At 43.3% G+C, this 17,982-nt stretch overlaps 1 protein-coding gene across 5 annotated transcripts in view; it reads right to left on the bottom strand.

Moving 5' to 3' along the window:
* The window catches only part of NISCH (nischarin), a 52,881-nt gene that overhangs the window by 16,729 nt on the left and 18,170 nt on the right, over positions 1 to 17,982 (bottom strand). For 2 of the 5 annotated variants that reach the window (XM_069967138.1, XM_069967139.1), the window contains exons 13-17: positions 15,195 to 15,288; positions 9,850 to 9,962; positions 9,405 to 9,460; positions 6,395 to 7,642; positions 5,119 to 5,293 (exon numbers count right to left, since the gene is read on the bottom strand). In XM_069967138.1, coding sequence (XP_069823239.1) covers positions 5,119 to 5,293; positions 6,395 to 7,642; positions 9,405 to 9,460; positions 9,850 to 9,962; positions 15,195 to 15,288 — 1,686 coding nt within the window. Of the gene's footprint in view, positions 1 to 5,118; positions 5,294 to 6,394; positions 7,643 to 9,404; positions 9,461 to 9,849; positions 9,963 to 15,186; positions 15,289 to 17,982 lie in introns of those variants that run through there. The other 3 variants (XM_069967140.1, XR_011362659.1, XR_011362660.1) reach the window with 3 other exon arrangements.

Raw genomic sequence — 17,982 nt, forward strand, 5'->3', positions numbered from 1 at the left:
ATGGGCACACAGGAGGGCTCAAAAGGGAAGGAGCGCCAATTAGCTTTTTCAATGCAGATTTTGCTGAAGAAGTTTCTGAGCGCCAGGTGCGTTTGCAGCGCCCCTGTAGTGCTAGCGGAGTAAAATCTCGCCATAAGTCACTCCATTTTGGAAAGTGCACCCCTCATAGAATTTATTTTGGGGTGTGGTGAGCATTTTGACCCCACAGGTATTTGAGGAAAGTATTCAAAAGTAGACAGTAAAAATGAAAAACTCGAATTTTTCCAATAATATGTTCCTTTAGTTTGAAATTTCTCAATTTCACGAGGAACAGGAGAGAAATGTCACCCCAATATATGTAAGGCAGGTTCTCCTGAGTAGAACGGTACCCCATATGTGGGCATAAACCACTGCATGGGCACACAGGAGGGCTCAGAAGGGAAGGAGCGCCAATTAGCATTTTCAGTGCAGATTTTTCTGAAGAAGTTTCTGAGCGCCAGGTGCGTTTGCTGAGCCCCTGTAGTGTCAGCAGAATAGATTCCCCCCAAAAGTCACCCCATTTTGGAAAATGCACCCCTCAAAGAATTCATCTTGGGGTGTGGTGAGCATTTTTACCCCACAGGTATTAGAGGAAAGTATTCAAAATTGGCCAGTAAAAATGAAAAACTCGAATTTTTCCAATAATATGTTGGTTTAGTTTGAAATTTCTCAATTTGACGAGGAACAGGAGAGAAAACGTACCCCAAAATCTGTAACGCAGGTTCTCCTGAGTACAACGGTACCCCATATGTGGGCATAAACCACTGTATGGGCACACAGCAGGGCTCAGAAGGGAAGGAGCGCCGATTTACAGGAGCAAAACCGCAGCTAGTAATGGTTATTAGAATAGCGCAGTTACTAAAATAAGATAAAAAAAATTAGATTACAGGTAATGTGGGGTGGTTACGGGCAACCAGGGGTGGTTATGGGCAACCTGAGGTGGTTACAGGTAATCTGGGGTGGTTACGGACAACATGGGGTGGTCACGGGCAACCTGCTGTGGTTACAGGCAACGTGGGGTGGTTACAGGCAACGCGGGGTGGTTACGGGCAATGTGTGGTGGTTATGGGCAACGTGTGGTGGTCACGGGCAACCTGCTGTGGTTACGGCAACGTGGGGTGGTTACAGGCAACGTGGGGTGGTTACAGGCAACGTGGGCTGGTTACAGGCAACGTGGGCTGGTTACAGGCAACGTGGGCTGGTTACAGGCAACGTGGGCTGGTTACGGGCAACGTGGGCTGGTAACGGGCAACGTGGGCTGGTTACGGGCAACCTGCTGTGCTTACAGACAATCTGGGATGGTTACGGGAAACGTGGGGTGGTTACGGGCAACCTGCAGTGCTTACAGACAATCTGGGGTGGATACGGGCAACGTGGGGTGGTTACGGGCAACCTGCAATGCTTACAGACAATCTGGGGTGGTTACAGGCAACGTTGGCTGGTTACGGGCAACCTGCAGTGCTTACAGACAATCCGAGGTGGATACGGGCAACGTGGGGTGGTTACGCGCAACCTGCAGTGCTTACTGACAATCTGGGGTGGTTACGGGCAACGTGGGGTGGTTACGGGCAATGTGGGGTGGTTACGGATAAACTGAAGTTCTTATAGGCAATCTGGGGTGGGTACCTGTAATCTGACATGGGCACCGCAATCTGGAGGGGGTCATTGGCAATTTGGGGTGGTCAGAGGCAAGGTGCGGTGGTCAGAGGCAAGGTGCGGTGGTCAGAGGCGACGTGCGGTGGTCAGAGGCGACGTGCGGTGGTCAGAGGCGACGTGCGGTGGTCAGAGGCGACGTGCGGTGGTCAGAGGCATTGTGGCGTGGTCAGAGGCATCGTGGCGTGGTCAGAGGCATCGTGGCGTGGTCAGAGGCAACGCGCAGTGGTTACATGCAATCTGGGGGGGTTACATGTAATCTGGCATGATTACGGGGAACCTGGGGGGGTTATGTGCAACCTGGAAGGGTTACAGACAATCTGGGATTGTTACTGATAAACTGAAGTGCTTATAGGTAATCTGGGGTGGGTACATGTAATTTGGGGTGGTTACGGGCAATCTGGAGGGGGTCACTGGCAATTTGCGGTGGTTACGGGCAACGTGCGGTGGTTACGGGCAACGTGCGGTGGTTACGGACAACGTGCGGTGGTTACGGGCAACGTGCGGTGGTTACGGGCAACGTGCGGTGGTTACGGGCAACGTGCGGTGGTTACGGACAACGTGCGGTGGTTACGGGCAACGTGCGGTGGTTACGGGCAACGTGCGGTGGTTACGGGCAACGTGCGGTGGTTACGGGTAATCTGGGGAGGGGTTAGGGGTAATTTGGGAGTAAACTGCAATTATTACTATAATAAAAAGTGTGTGTTCTATTTTTTTGTATGTTTGTCACTTTTTGTACTTTACATATTCATTTTCACTGTATTACTATGATTACTGTGATATTTTCTATCTCAGTAATCATAGTTCAGTGACAGAGACCAAATTGGTCTCTGTCACTTTAAATTTTCAGAGTTGGCTGGTTGTGAAGCGCATGCGCACTTCATAACCAGCCAGGACGTCGAGGAGGAAGGAGCTCCGTCGATCCGGTGAGTATATGGGGAAGGGGGGGGTGACTGGGGGACGGGGGTGACAGGGGGGGTGGGGGGCGACTTGGGGGGTGGGGGGACATCACTTTTTATCCCCTGTCACCAATCATTTATGGTGACAGGGGATAAAAAGTGCCGGGAGCACATGGCACAAGCGATCAGCGGTATATAGTATATACCGCTGATCGCTTGTACCGGGACCCCACAGGGGGGTCCCCGATGACTGCCCCATGCTCTCCGCTACCTCCGGTGGCGGAGAGCATGGGGCTTTCATTCATTTTAACCTTTTAATCGCTGTGAACCGACGTTAGTCGGTTCACAGCGATAGCGGCGGCCATCTTGGAAATGATGGCCGCCGGGGGAGGGGGGTTAGTTATCGGGGCACTAGGGGGGGCTGATCTGAGGTCTGGGGGATACTTATTTCATCTCCCCCCGCCGTAGATTCACGGCGGGGGGAGATGAAAGGTGGCGGCGGCACCGGTAATCTCCATTACCGACGGTCGCCGCTATAACGTTAATAGCGGCGATCGTCGGTAAGGGGGGGGGCCGGGACGGACCTCACACACTGCCCCAACCCCTCAGCTACCTCCGGTAGCCGGGGGGATGGGGTGGGGGCCGTCCCGGCCCCGCAGCCTTATTCTCTGCCATCGCCGTAAAAAGCTGATGGCAGCAGAATAAGGCCCATTAGTGACCGCCGTAGAAAGCCGTATCGGCGGTCACTAAGGGGTTAAAGCGTAACTGTCATGTTTTTTTTTTATTGCAGAAATCAGTAGTATAAGCGATTTTAAGAAACTCTGTAATAGGTTTCATCAGCCAAAAAAGCCTCCTTCTGTACTCAAGAAGCAATCTCCCAGCCTCCCCCCCTGACTTCTTATCTGTGCATTATCAGGCAAACACGTCTTCATTACAGAGAAGCCAGTGAAGACGGGCTCTGCTCTCTCCATTGTAAGCCTATGAAGGGGGGAGGGGCTGAGGGAGATGAGGGAGCAGGGAGAGGTGACATTAAGGTCAGCTGTATCTAGACTGTCTGGGCACCTAAAACGCAGGATTCAGGTGTCAGAAAGGTCAGTGCTTATCTATGAACTTACTGAGAGAAGATTGCAGGGTGTTGTGCTGTGCAAGACTGCTCCGTGCTCAGTCACTCCTAACAGCCCCTCCCCTCTCCATAGCCACATAATGGACACAGAAATCCTGCTTCTTCTGATGTGAGGGGGGAGGCTGGGAGATTGCTTTTTTAGTCCAGAAGGAAACTCTTTTAGTACATAAAACCTATTACAGAGTTTCTTAAAATCGCTTGAACTGTTGATATTTAATGTTTTCAGAAAAATGACCTTGAAATGACAGTTACACTTTAATTTCTGCTTGAAATTCCTCCTGTAAAATATGAACAGAGCAATGTCCTATTGTGTTCAATGGAATTTATGCTCTGTAGTTCACACTGCAAAATTTCTGAGCAGATTTTTCTGCCCCAGATCCGCTTTCCACCCAAATAATTGACATGTCAATTCTAAGGGCGGATTCTACAAGAGGTCAACGGGGGCTTGGATTCTGTTTGAATTACGCTCAAATTCTGCCCCTATTCTGCCAGAGCTGAATGGGCGAGGAATTTCAAGCAGAAAACTTCCCTCTTCAATTCCTTGCCTATTCTTCAGTGTGCACATACCCTAAGGGCAAGTTCACACGGAGTAAAAGGGGCAGAATTCAGCGGCGGCACTCTCTGCTGCAGAATCCCTCTGTGTCAAACTGGCTTTCTATGGGAGGGCTCGCACACCTCTCCGCTCAAAGAATGGACATGTGTCCTGTGTTTACTGAGCAATAGTAATATAGTAATGACACCGTGGGCAAGAATAAAAGCTAAGGGGGTGGGTTGGGTATGCAAACAGCCAAATCAGAGAGAAGCACTGCATGATAGGAAATGTAGTTTCCCGGCTGGCATCATCTTGGATATAGACAGGTTTTTAGAAAAACTTGGAACCGGCGTCAGCTAAAAGATGGGAGATGGCTCATAATACTCAGGGTGACCTGGTGAGTAAGTGCATCTAGGTTTGGGAGCATTTTATTTTTTAGCTCTTGGTGGATAACCCCTTCAAATGGGCTGTTAGGTAAAAACTAATAACTAGTTGAGACTGAAGAAGCTGTGACAGCTTGACGTGTGCAGCCTTTGTATGCGTGGGACTGATCTATTCTTTATCTTCTCACTGACTGTATTAGTATCACACCTATTACATCTACTTACCCTGACCGTCGCATCCTGCCCAGTGACTGATTCCAATCCTGGCGTGTGCAGTGTATATTTTTACTTGCTTTTCATATACCTCTTTTTGTTGTCTTTTTATTAATTTTTGCAGCAGTGTGGTCTATGTCTTTGTCTATATATGTTTAATAGAGACTGTTGTCATTAATACATAAGAAACATGCAGCTTTTTGTTCATTGCCTTTGTGTATTTTATTTCATGTTTACCATGTGGGCTGGCACTCCTTGGTAGGTGGTACCCACCCTGTCTGTATTGTAAAGTGTTACCTCAGAGATGCTGCTATGGAAGAATTCCACTATGCTTCTCCCGTTCAAGGAAGAAATAAATCGAGATGGCGTAGATGTTGCCAAATGAAATGGAATCTGATTTTCTTCAGATAATTTCTGAAACAAGCTTTCAGACGGATATAATGTTGGTAGTGTCATCTGAGATTTAGGACTTCTAGAAATAAAATAAAGTAGTGAACAATTAGTCAAGAAAAATTCTCGTATTGTCTGAGACAAGTCGTCCAACACTTAAAGGGGTTATCTGGGGAGCAGGGGGTTATCTTGTTCAGCATGTGTGATGACCAGTGGTGGACACACAAAGAGGATGTTCTCAGAGAAATTAAAACAACCACCAAGTGGTGTAAGAATAATATCTACACACAAGGGCAGGGCTTGAAAACCCTTTAATTGGTAGCAGAACCCTAGATCCACCAAAGGAGCCGCTCTTTGTAGGCAGCTTACGGCTATGTCTAACATCAGGTTCAAACCTTGGAGGTCCAATTCGGCACCACAAAATGTAGCTTCACAGACTTCACACACTAACAGATCCAGAGAGATCCTATTAACGTTGACTGAGTCCGTCAGGTTTCTCTCTGGTGTTTGTCTATTCTGCAGGATTTTAGTGGACAAAAAATTGAGCTTGCAGGATTGATTTGGTCCAATAGATTGTTAAATAAGTGGAACTTGCAGGAGAGTTCCCCAAATGGAGCTCAAATATGGGACCCTAGTAAAAAAAAAAGAGGAGGACACCATACCTTTATTGTATGTTCAAACTGAGCAAATTTGGCGGAATCCCGCCTGCCTCAGTGTCAAACTGCATCTCTATGGGAGAGCTCACGCGCCTGGGCTCAAGGAATTGACATGTCAATTCTTTGAGCGCAGGCACACAAGCCCTCCCATAGAGATGCCGTTTGACACTGAGACAGGCGGGATTCCGTAGCCGACAGCTCCGCTATGGAATTACGCCGAATTTGCTCAGTGTGAACATACGCTTAAATAGTAAGGTGAGTAATTAGCCTATGTCTAATCCTGAGAAGCGCTTAAAATTACCTACAGCACTATACAGAGATGAGAGAATGCCATGCAATGCTACCTTGTATGCAACCTGCATAATAAAGAATATGTCTCTTGAGATCTCCGCCATTATTAGCAAGTTTCCAGGAGACTGGTTCTTTCATTAAGGGCCTGAGTTCTAGGATACATTTACTAGTATTTTTTTCACTATGGTACAAAAATGAAGCATTACAAATCCACCAAGAGAACACAAAGCTCTTACCTTACAGTCTCTACTTGGGTTGCGTTTTCCGGAACATGTTCTGTGGTCTTTACATCACTTAAAGACTTTAAAACCACTATACTTTTAACATCCTGAACTGAACTCCGCAATAACTTATAAAGTGATAAAAAGTGACTTTTATCATTAGGTAACACAAAAAACACGGTAACAGCAAGAAAGTCAAAAATGAACCGAAGCACGTGACCATTCTGGAGTGAAGTGTTTGGATTATGTGTGGGATGAACAACTACAGTGGCAATAGGAATCCTGCTCAGTCTGAAAGAATTGTGTATATAGTCCGTCATATTTTTCTCTTGACCAATCTTATGGAAATCTATTCTGACTATAACCAGATCTTGTGGTGTGAGAAACAGCCATACTGGACAGGACTTATCCATGTTGTGTTCAGAATTCCCATTGGAGCCCAATTCAGTGTTTTCAAAGAGGAAACCTTCTTGGAAGCCTTGCATTGAATTGTCCTCTTTGCAATAAAACAGACAGACTGGGAAACTTCCCTTCACCTCATTGTCCGCTAAATGCATTTGATGTTCCTCAGTAAGATGCTGGAAGAACCCTTGGACACCAGGTCCGTGAACTGAAGAGGACATAGGGGTCAAAGTTGTACATTTGTTTGAGCATTTTGCCTGTAAAAATGATGAAAATTCTTCCAAATTCTGAGCATCTGTAAGAATAATAACAAAGTCTTCTCCATTTTTTACACTCAATGCCAGGCAGCTGTCCGGTATGAGGAAAGTCATTTCGGTTATATCCCCATAATAATAATATCCAACCAGTTTCATTGAGGAAGGATGGGAAAGGTGTTGTAGCCTTTGGTCACTTTGCACCTCAAACAAGGCAAGTAAAGTATCAGTGACTACAAGGCAAGAAGAAAACTGTTTACTGCTACTGTCTCTCTGGAGATGGACCGTGAAGTTCCATAGCACCCGTATAATACTGATGTCAGTATCCTGTAAAAGAGGTCCATTAGAAAAAGGATGGTCTCGCTCATGGAGTCCCATTTCAAAATAGCCATCCCCAGGCTCAAAACTTCTGGAATCTGCTCCTGGATTATCATGTCTTTCTGCTATCCCCGCTAGATGTTGCTTCTGTTTTAACGCATGGGCGATTGATGTAGAAAAGTAAGGGATAAAATCTTGATCCATTGTAGAATATGATACACAAGGAATGGGAAATATTGAGCTGTGAGTATCTGGAACTACTGTGGTTTCCTCTTCTATGGTACTAACACTTCCAGTAACCAAAAGAGAAACATAATTAATATAAATAATTAATACTATAGAAAATACAAGAAAAAATAAAAAACACCTGACAGTGCAAGGCTACCAACAATAGTGGAGAGATTTACGCTTAAAAGGGTTATCTGCTCTGAACAATCTCTTATAGTTAGAGAGGCCCCTTGATGGTAAGCTGTTTACAGTATATATATTCTCACAAGACCTGTTAGTAACCTGTTTACTACGGCATAAAAATGTGCGCCAAAATATGGAGCATGGTTTTTCACAGAGGCCACAGCGTATCTACCCTCAGTTTTCAATTCTCTGGCAGCACCACCACAACACGTAAAGGGGTTATCCACGATTAGAAAAAACATAGCTACTTTCTTGTAAAATAAGGCTATGTTCACACTACGTGAGAGACCGGCCATTCCGTGACCCCAGCCAGATGATCTTCTGGCCGCAGGGTTCTGATGCGGGCGCATCAGCGTGCGCCCGCATCAGAACCTCGCACAGCACACAATGAATAGCAGCCGCAGAAAACTGACATGTCAGTTATTTGCGGCCCCGTACGGGATCCCGGCCGGAGCATATACGATATGTATACGCTCCGGCCGGGATTCCACAGAAGATAAGGCTATGTCCACACCGCACAAAGTATGGCCGTACTTTTACGTACTGTGAACATAAGCCTAAGACAGCACCACCTCTGTCCTCAGGTTGTGTGTGGTATTACAATTCAGCTTTATTACAATGGAACTGAGCTGCAAAACCCACACCCAAACTGAGGACAGGAGAGGTGTTTCTGGAAGAAAATGGTAATATTTTTTGAAGCCTGGAGAACTCCTATGAAGAGAAGCTATCTGATCCCTGGGGGCTTCTGAGAGCCCTGCAATCCTGCAGAGTGGAGAAAATTACTTTTATTTATTGCGGCCGCAACTGTATTTTCCAGTCATGGTAAGTGTTTAGAGTCAATATGCATAACCATCTGGTGTAGTAAATGCAGTCCATAAGTGCTATCTCATACAGTTTCTCATGTAGGGGGGTGGGTGGCCAAAAGCCGACTGCAGGAAAGGGCTGCGTGACTGATTGGACACTGTAGATGATAATACGAACCCTATTGGGAAAACCTCCTTTGATTATACAATCAGGGGGTGTGAATTAGGCACATCCAGCCCCTAAATGTAAAACATTCACACCCCCTGACAGTATAATCACACCCATCACTTGATATTCACACCTATATGACCATATTCTGATTTGTCAGATAAAATATAAACCCACGTATCTTGGGAACAGGAGGGTTTATAATGAGACTGTAAAAATATGAATTTAGAACACCCTAAGCTATTTAATCATAGTCTTTTTTGAGGGGTGGGGGGCTACCCACAGGACCTCTTTATATTATTAGTCATTCAAAAAAAAAAAAAAAAAAAAAACATTTCCCAGGTCATGCAGATATTTAAAAACTTTTGTTCAGTCAGGATCTAAATGCTCGATATAGCCGGGAGAAGTGTACAGTAACATGCTTCATTCCCCAGCTTGCCGCTCAGTCAGGAGACGGGCTTCATTATAAGTCTATGTGTCACTCGTCAAGAGGGACCAGGAAACAGAGATTTGAAAAGGGAACCACAGAGGATCAGTAAGGGGAGTATGATTTTTTTTATTTTTTTTATTTTACCAAGTTCTAGGCTAAAATGTTTTACATTGTTGGATAACCAAGTTTTCAAATGTAAAAGCAACTAAAATTTCAGTGACTTCAAATTAAAACTCACCTGGTTAAGTTAAGATTTTTGTTATTTTCTGGCAAAGATTCATCGGATGTAGTTTGCTGAAATAAAGACATAGCAAAGTCACCACAGCACAATACTAACAAGCTGCAATCATAAGCGAGATGACACGTAAGCCCAGCAGAGATCATGTAGTCTATGTGTTTGATATGCATCATGCAGGGGGAATACTTTGCTTTCACGTCTGGTGCGTTACTGAGAATACGTCGCACAGGAGATTAGAACAATGTTTGATCAGAATGCAAGGCAACACAAAAGAGAAGCAATAAGCTGGATGCTGATAAAACACTGCAACCACCCACATAACCGGGATATGCAGAAGCCTTGGAGGGCATAGCTGTTAAAGAGTGAATATTTTCCATGTGACATGCATACAAGACAAAATAATGTGACAAGTGTGTAACAATTCTTCTAGTGTCCGGAGTATCACCTCTGTGTTTTGTCCCCCATCGTGTATGGAATGTTGAACTCCGCATTGTTGCTGTGAACCTGGGCGGTCAATGTGTGTCAAGCTACTTGAGAATTTGCTGATTGAGGACTGGTCTGAGGAACACAAAATGATACATCATTTCTAAGAAAAACATCCTGAACACTAGGTAAAAGGTATAAAAAAAATGTTAAACATATTTACATTTAGTCATTTCTCCTACTTTTTTGAAGCACCCAACCCAATACTGTACTGTAGTACATTGTTTCATAGTAAAGAGTAGAGATGAGTTAACTTACAGCAAGTTCGGATACGCCCTAGGGCTATGTTCCCATGTTGTAAGAGACCGGCCATTCCGTGACCCGGCCGGTCTCTGAAAAGATCATCCCGGCCGGTACTGCAGTACAGGCTGGATGATCTTTATGGCTGCAGAGTTCTGATGCGGGTGCATCCGTGCGCGTCCGCATCAGAACTCTCCACTGCACACTATGGAGCAAGCGGCCGGAGCCGCTCGCTCCATAGTGTGCACTGACAGGGTTTCCTACAGCCGCTATTCAATGAATAGCAGCCGCAGAAATCTGACATGTCAGTTGTTTGCAGCGCCGCTAGGGATCCCGGCCAGAGCGTATACTATGTGTATATGCTCCAGCCGGGATCCCAAAGAAGGAAAGGTAACGTATATTTTCGTTGTACAACGGCCGTGATTTTACGAAAATATACGTTGTGTGAACATAGCCTAGGGCTGCATCCATCTTCTCCAGACAGAAGGATTCAAATGCAGAGCGTTCGGGTTTGCTTATCTCTAATAAAGAGTCGCTTTATTGGCAGTCTCTCATCTGATTTTAATCCACATATAGGCACACTGGGTGGTGTACCTCTTGAATAGGTGCTCATAATTACAATTTTTTCCCCTTTAAATGAATGACTAAACCTTACATGCCATGTCTACTTTTAAGTCTGACATTGTGAATAGAGACTAAGGAAAGCTGAGGTTGTGCTTCCTTGTGCTGGAAACTAGGGGCCTGTGGTGGGAAATTTCCAATAAAAAACATTGCATAGGAAGGCGAAATGCTGCTGACTTGTCAATGATATCAGTTCATGAACTCGCTGTGTCCAGTTCCATCCAGGATCCTCGAATAATACATGGTAAATTATCTCATGACTAGTAAGCAGAAATACAAGAAATCGTATCTCTTTAACCCCTTACTAGTCAGGAGCTTTATCGCCCAGTTTTCTTCTTATTCCTTCTTGCATTCTAAGAGCCGTAACTTTCTCATTTTGCTGTCGACGTAGCCATAATACAGGCTTAATTTTTGCAGAATAACTTTTTAATGTCAGAATTTTTAAGGTTCACATAGCACATTGATTAATTTTTAATCGGTGGTAGTGGTGGAATAATGAAAAAAATTGTTTTGTCTTGAGTGTTTTTATTTTTTGAGAAGTGGGGGGAATTTGTTTTTAAGGGAACCTGTCACCCCCCCGGATTTTACTGTCCGACCAGTATACTGACTCCATATTGATTTGTATATACCACACGTAGTCTAATAATGACTTGAAACCAATAGATGATGGTACCCAGTGACATTATACCATGTGAATGTGGCCTTATTTGCCTTTGTGTATGTGCTGTACTTTGTTCTTTACACCACACTTAGCATGTCTTTCTACAGAACCTCTCTGTTTTCAGACATTATTAATGATTCTCTGCAGTCCTGTTAAAATTAACTAGATATAGTAGGAGGAAAGGTCAATCAAAAAGCATTTTACACGGCCCCATTTATTTCCATTACTTTGACATTTCTATAGGTATAATAAAGCGGTGAATAAACATAGGGCAGAGTAATAAAGGGAAAATCTGAGCGTGTAATGGTGACAGATTTTATAAAGAATTATAGAAAGCTCAATGATAATTACAGGCGTTCTTCTACCAGCGAGCAGAAGGAATAATTATTATCAAATAAGGAGATGATCAGACAAGGAAAGGCTGATATATAAAGACAGGGTATAAGTAACTAGCACTGCAAGCCAGGATATTAACTGGGACTTTCCTTCAGTGCCTTTGACGCCATATCTCATTGAGAATGAAAAGAAAAAAAACCCATAAACAAGCAAAGTGATGTAAAAAAAAAAAGGGGCAAATACCTAAAATTATGTGAAGGTAAAGAGACTCTGCCAGCAGGTTTATACTGTCCTATCTCAGGGTAGCATAAAATAGTGACAGAAAATCTGGACAGAATGAGGTTTCCCTTACATTGTTCTGTGCAGCTGATTCGGATTTATCCTCCATTATGTGCGTGAGCCCAGTAGTCCTGGATATTCATGAAAAGCAGAAAACTCCGCCCACCAGCTGCTGATTGGCAGTTATCTATCCATGCTGTCTATAGGCAGCCACCTATCAATCAGCAGCTGGAGGGAGGGGGAGAGGTGTGGCAAGAATCCCATTCTCCTGCATATTAGGAGAACGGCTGGGATTCCATAGGTAGTACACCAAATCAGTTCAGCATTTCTTATTAGTTTATGCTTCCCTAATTTAAGGTGGCATAAACCTAGTGACAGATTCCCTTTAAATAAAACAAACAAACATACATTATAAGTGATCTCAAGGGAAGGCTTGATAAAGGTGGATCTATATACCAAAAAAACACATTGGGGAAGATTTATGAAAGTGTGTAAATACACACCTGGTGTAAACTCCCCGCAGCAACCAATCACAGCTCAGCTTTCAGCTCTGGTAGAATAAAAGAGGAGCTGTGATTGGTTGCTGTGGGCAGTTTACACCAGGTATATATTTAAACCCTATCATGAATCTCCCCCATCTCAGAGGGGGTTTGGAACAACTATTTGCTACCTACCCAGACAGTGGAGTAAGTTTATTGTATGCTTTCAATCCATTTTATACACTCACAGATATTCATGTGGAATCCTTGAGCCCTGGCTGTGTGTGTTTTAGGTATCCCTTTTTTTTTTGCATTATTGTACAGCAATAACACTATTACTCGAGCTATACCTAGCACTCTCCAAATTATTTATTTGCTATCAAGGCTTTAGGTGGTGTTGGTGATAGCGGATGATATCCTATCACCGGGATGAGTTAATTTTATGTGCTACTTTGTCTGATTAAGCGCTACCCTCCGCCTTTGCCTCTATAAGCTATGACAATATTGATAACACCTTAGTCTGCAGGTCTTAAAGGGTGTTACTAAAAACATATTGTGATTTTCACCATAGTCAGAGCGTACGTAATAAGCTAACATTTACTGATTTCTGCAGCTTATACTGTAGCTTAGCTGTGTAGACTAACAGAATCAGTACAGTCATCTCTGCAGTCATCTTAAAAAAGTATTTCCGCAAAATTGCTTTTTTTTTATATATTGCTGGAGAGTTGGTTAAAAAAAAAAAAAAAAAAAAAAAAGGAGTCTCATACTTATCTACCCCTGGTTCCGCTCATCTTTTCTCCCTGCTTCCGAGACAAGTAGTCAGCACGTGAACTGTTTGCTCATGCCTCACCTTGGCAGTGACAGCCCGCTGCACCGATCAGTGACACCTCTGGGGCTAACTTCTGCAGCCAGTGATTAGCTGCATAGGTAGTTTCTAACAACGGTAGTTAATTTTGGAGGTAGATTTCAAAGAGCAGGGGACCAAATCACATCAGAAGATGTGGGGGACAGAGGTGCCCTCATTTTTATAGCATCCCCAGTGTGTATGTGTATGTGTATATATATATATATATATATATATATATATATATATATATATATATACACACACACACACACACACACACAAACACACACACACACATATATATACACACACACACACACATCCTGTGTATAGACTATTGCTTAAGCACAGTTCTCTAGACACTTTTAGAATAACCGACGCTGGGTGAGGGTTGAACAATCTTTCTAGGTAGTAGAGTCATTCAAGAAAAGACTGTTCTTAGAAAAAAGAATTTTTTTTGTCCTACTATTGGTTAAAAATGTTAAACATGGCAGATGATGGTGGTCTGTCACTGGTCAGCTAAAAAGGTTGTGCAAGAGTTTTATTCGTTTTTAAACACATTACAATGGTATTAAACTGTGGAATGAAAAAATTCGGATTAGGTATAAGAAAATACACATTTACTGTAGGCTACGGCTTCAGGAAATACTGACTTCAATGAGTTTTCTTTAGGGAGAATGAAGTTTTTTTTTTTGTCTTTGTTACAGGAGTAAGGGCCCTATTACACAGAGTGACAATCAGGCAGATTACTGCTCCGTGTAATAAAGACAGATCGTGTCTTTTGGTTCAGCCTAAAAATCATTGACAGCCGACGGTGCATCCCTACTAGGGATGAGCGAACTGGCCATGGTTCGGGTTCGTATGAACCTGAACTATTGGCTTCTGATTCCCGCTGTCTGCCGACTCTGAGGACCGCCTAGAAAACAGGGATGGCTATGGCTGTATCCCAGTTTTCCAGGTGGTCCTCAGGCTGTATCCACCCTCTCCACGGAGCGGGCAGACAGCGGGAATCAGAAGCCGATAGTTTAGGTTCATGCGAACCCGAACCTTGGCCGGTTCGCTTATCCCTTATCCCTACATGTAATAGTAATGTGCAGCAGACAGCTGATGACTATGTAGAAAATTATATTTATATTTATACATACCTCTTTATGCTCCCCGGTGTTCTAGCTTCTGCCCGCATGCCACTGCAGCTTCTACACCGTACTTTCAAGTAACAGGCCGCTCAGCCAATCAGTAGCCGAGCTGCGGTCCTGTCAGCCTGTCAGTTCAGCGGTGGATGTGGGAAGCGGGAACACCGGGAAGCGTGGCAAAGTAATATAGGCACTTCATTTTTTACTATAAACAGCAAGGGCTGCACGGACATTGCTAATGATGTCTGTGCAGCCCTTGCTGCAGAACTATTGAGCCATGTAAAAGGTTCAGTAGGTTGCTTATACAGAATCTTGGCCCATGTAATACGGTCCTAACTGTTAGATTAGGGATTGATCATTGACCCTCCAACTGTTGCAGAACTACAAATTCCATCATGCTTTGATAGCCAAAGCCAAGGTTTGTTCCCTACACCTGCTTAAATTAACTTTATAAATTTAACAACCTGCAAGCGCCACAAGTAGCAGTATACACCCTACTGCAGCAGTGTCAAGTTCATAAGGAAAAACCATTAATTTTCTTATTCTAGCCCCTTTAACAAGCACCCTGGCCATATGAGTATCTCTAGGTAATAATAGTGTTAAAAGTAATATTCTATACACAGCACAATGACACTCGAAAGCAAAGTTTCACTCAGTGTCACCGAGTAATAGGGGGTGATAGCTAGAGCCAAAAGATACATACATGATTACCTTGACTGGAGATAGCAGGCCGAGAGAGAGGTGAAGAGGAAGCGTTTGCAGGAAAAGAAGAGCTGGCAGATGTGAGCCGGAAGTCCTCACTCATCTGACAAATAAAGTGATATAAGAGAGAATGAAATAAGCAAAAAAAAAGAGCAAGCAACACCAAGACAGACAACAATTACAGGAAGAACTCCGCTGTCAGTGATAACAAATGCACTCATATGGATTTGTTACAGAGTGAATGGTATTAAGAAAAGAATAGAACAGGCATTGTATGATTGTGTGTAGATACAATATACCAACAGCAGAACACCCTGTAATGACTGTCATTACTAGATATTACCGTACATCCTAATGGTTAAATGGAAATTGAGATGAAACAATGTCAAATGGTTGCAGATAGTCACTATGTAAGGCTATATTGAAATACAGCTAGTGACTAATGTGAAAAGTCTAGAGGTTCAGACCTGTGTTCTCTGTGTTGACATATTACGAGATGTCGGTCACTTGCACACAGCATAGGTAATAGTTCAAACCCTTTATTTTACTTGGAGAATAAGTATACAGCTGACAAATATATGTTAGTTGAATATAAAAATATTATATATTTTTTTAATCCAAAGATCATGTATGTTAATTACTTCTATAAAAGAAAACCTCTCTCGTTCCAGTACAGTGCTCTCTGCTGCCACCTATGTCCACGGCAGGAATTTTGCAGAGCAGTAGAAGTTTTCTATGGGGATTTGCTACAGCTCTGGACAGTTCCTAACATGGACAGAGGTGGCAGCAGAGAGCACAGTCAGACTGGAAAGAAAACACCACTTTCTGCAGGACATGCAGCAGATAATAAGTACTGAAAGACTGGAGATTTTTTAAATAGAAGTAAATTACAAATCTATGTAACTTTTTGACACCAGTTGATTAAAAAACAAACAAACAAAAAAACAACAACAACATTTTTCTCAATAAATTCTTAAAGGGATTGTCTGGTTTGGATAAGTCCTTGCAACTCCCAAAACAATCCCCAAAGCAGTGAATGTTTGATTCTTTTGTGGGGCCGCCTCAGGTGAAACAAAGCATTATACAGGTGGGTTTCATACACAGCTTAGGGAAAAATAATCCCTTACAGTTTCTGATGCAGTTTGAGCACCAAGGCCAGATACAGATGTCTCGTGTAGCTGTCATCGGTTGCAGCTCTTGAAGCCGCTTTATTGAAGGGGACCTGTGGCCTCTTCTGACCTGTCAGTCTTAGTAAATACTTGTATTCCATATGAAACAACAACTTTGGGGCATCTTCTCTTATAGCTCTATGTTATGCTGTCCATGTTATTCTTACTAGAATTGAATGACTAAAATGTCATCCATTTCCAGTAAGAATATCAGAGGAACATCACAAAAGGGTATAATAACTTAATACAATAGCTTGGTGCTCGCAAGCCTTGTAAATGTTGTAAGCTTTGCCTTGTGATTTAAAGTGTCACAATCGTGTGTCCCCCCCAGAAATCAATAGTACAGGCAATTTTAAGAAACTTTGTAATTGGGTTTATTAGGCAAATCTGCCATTATCTGCATTCAAAAAGACTTTCCCCGCCCCCCCTCTCTCTCATCCACTGCTCATTATCAGGAAATCTTGACTCTTTTACATCAGTTGTGCCCTGTCTGTTCTATGGAGAGGGGAGGGGGGAGGAGGGAGATTGGTCACCAGCAGAGAACAAAGGATTACACAGTGGGAGCTGTATGAAAGCCGGTATTCAGAGGTCAGATGGATATCTGTACCTGTCTCCATTCAGAATAAATCATGCACTTGGCATTTATAGGAGATCCATAACACATTGCATCATCCATAAAAGAACGTCATTTTAGCAAACGCAAACTTGGGCATTATTTAATAAAATTTTATTTCTCTAACACTGTCGATGTACACAACATATAACAGCAACATTACATAAGAGATCAGAGGATACAGTAAGGAATAATACACAAAAACAACATTCACACGTTACCATCTTAGTCTCTGCAATTTCTTTTAATATACACATTCACATTTAGATCCTTACATTGTAATAGTTATAAAATATGACATAAAAAGATTAAGATCCTAAAAGGTCAGTCCACATTGGGACTATATTAAGGGAGAAATCCAGCGAAAATTTTTATTGAAGTATTGTATTGCCACCAGGGCCGTATTTACCACTAGGCACCCGTGGTACGGTGCCTAGGGCAGCACCTTGTAGGGGGGCAGCACCAAAGAGCAGGGGGAAGAAACAACTTTTTTTTTATTTATATTTTTATAGTCTCTCACCTCCCATTCAGACTTGCTAGTAAATCTGCTGTCTTTTTGAGGGAGGTTGGATAGTGGAATTGTTCAGGTCTGGAACTATTACGTACCCATTTACCAATGCTGTGGTGAATATTCCTTCAAATAATATGCAGACCGCTCTAAACATTGATTCAATGTAGAATTTTATGTTTTAAGCAGTTAAAGACCATGAAAAAACGTGATTCAGGAAATGTTTCTACATGTACAGAAATGCACGAGGCCGAAACCACTGTCCCCCACGCTCCCCAAGATGGGGCGTCTTCAGGTTTAGTGCCTAGGGCAGAAGCTGCTGTTAATACAGCCCTGATTGCCACCCAAAAGTTATACAAATCCCCAAGATACACTTATTACTGGAAAAGCTTATAAAGTGTTTTTTTTTCCCTGTACTTACTACTGCATCAAGGCCTCACTTCCTGGATAACATGGTGATGTCACGACCCGACTCCCAGAGCTGTGTGGGCTGTGGCTGCTGGAGAG

This window comes from Dendropsophus ebraccatus, chromosome 4, assembly GCF_027789765.1.
Source record: "Dendropsophus ebraccatus isolate aDenEbr1 chromosome 4, aDenEbr1.pat, whole genome shotgun sequence".
In the NCBI taxonomy this organism is placed as follows: Eukaryota; Metazoa; Chordata; class Amphibia; order Anura; family Hylidae; genus Dendropsophus; species Dendropsophus ebraccatus.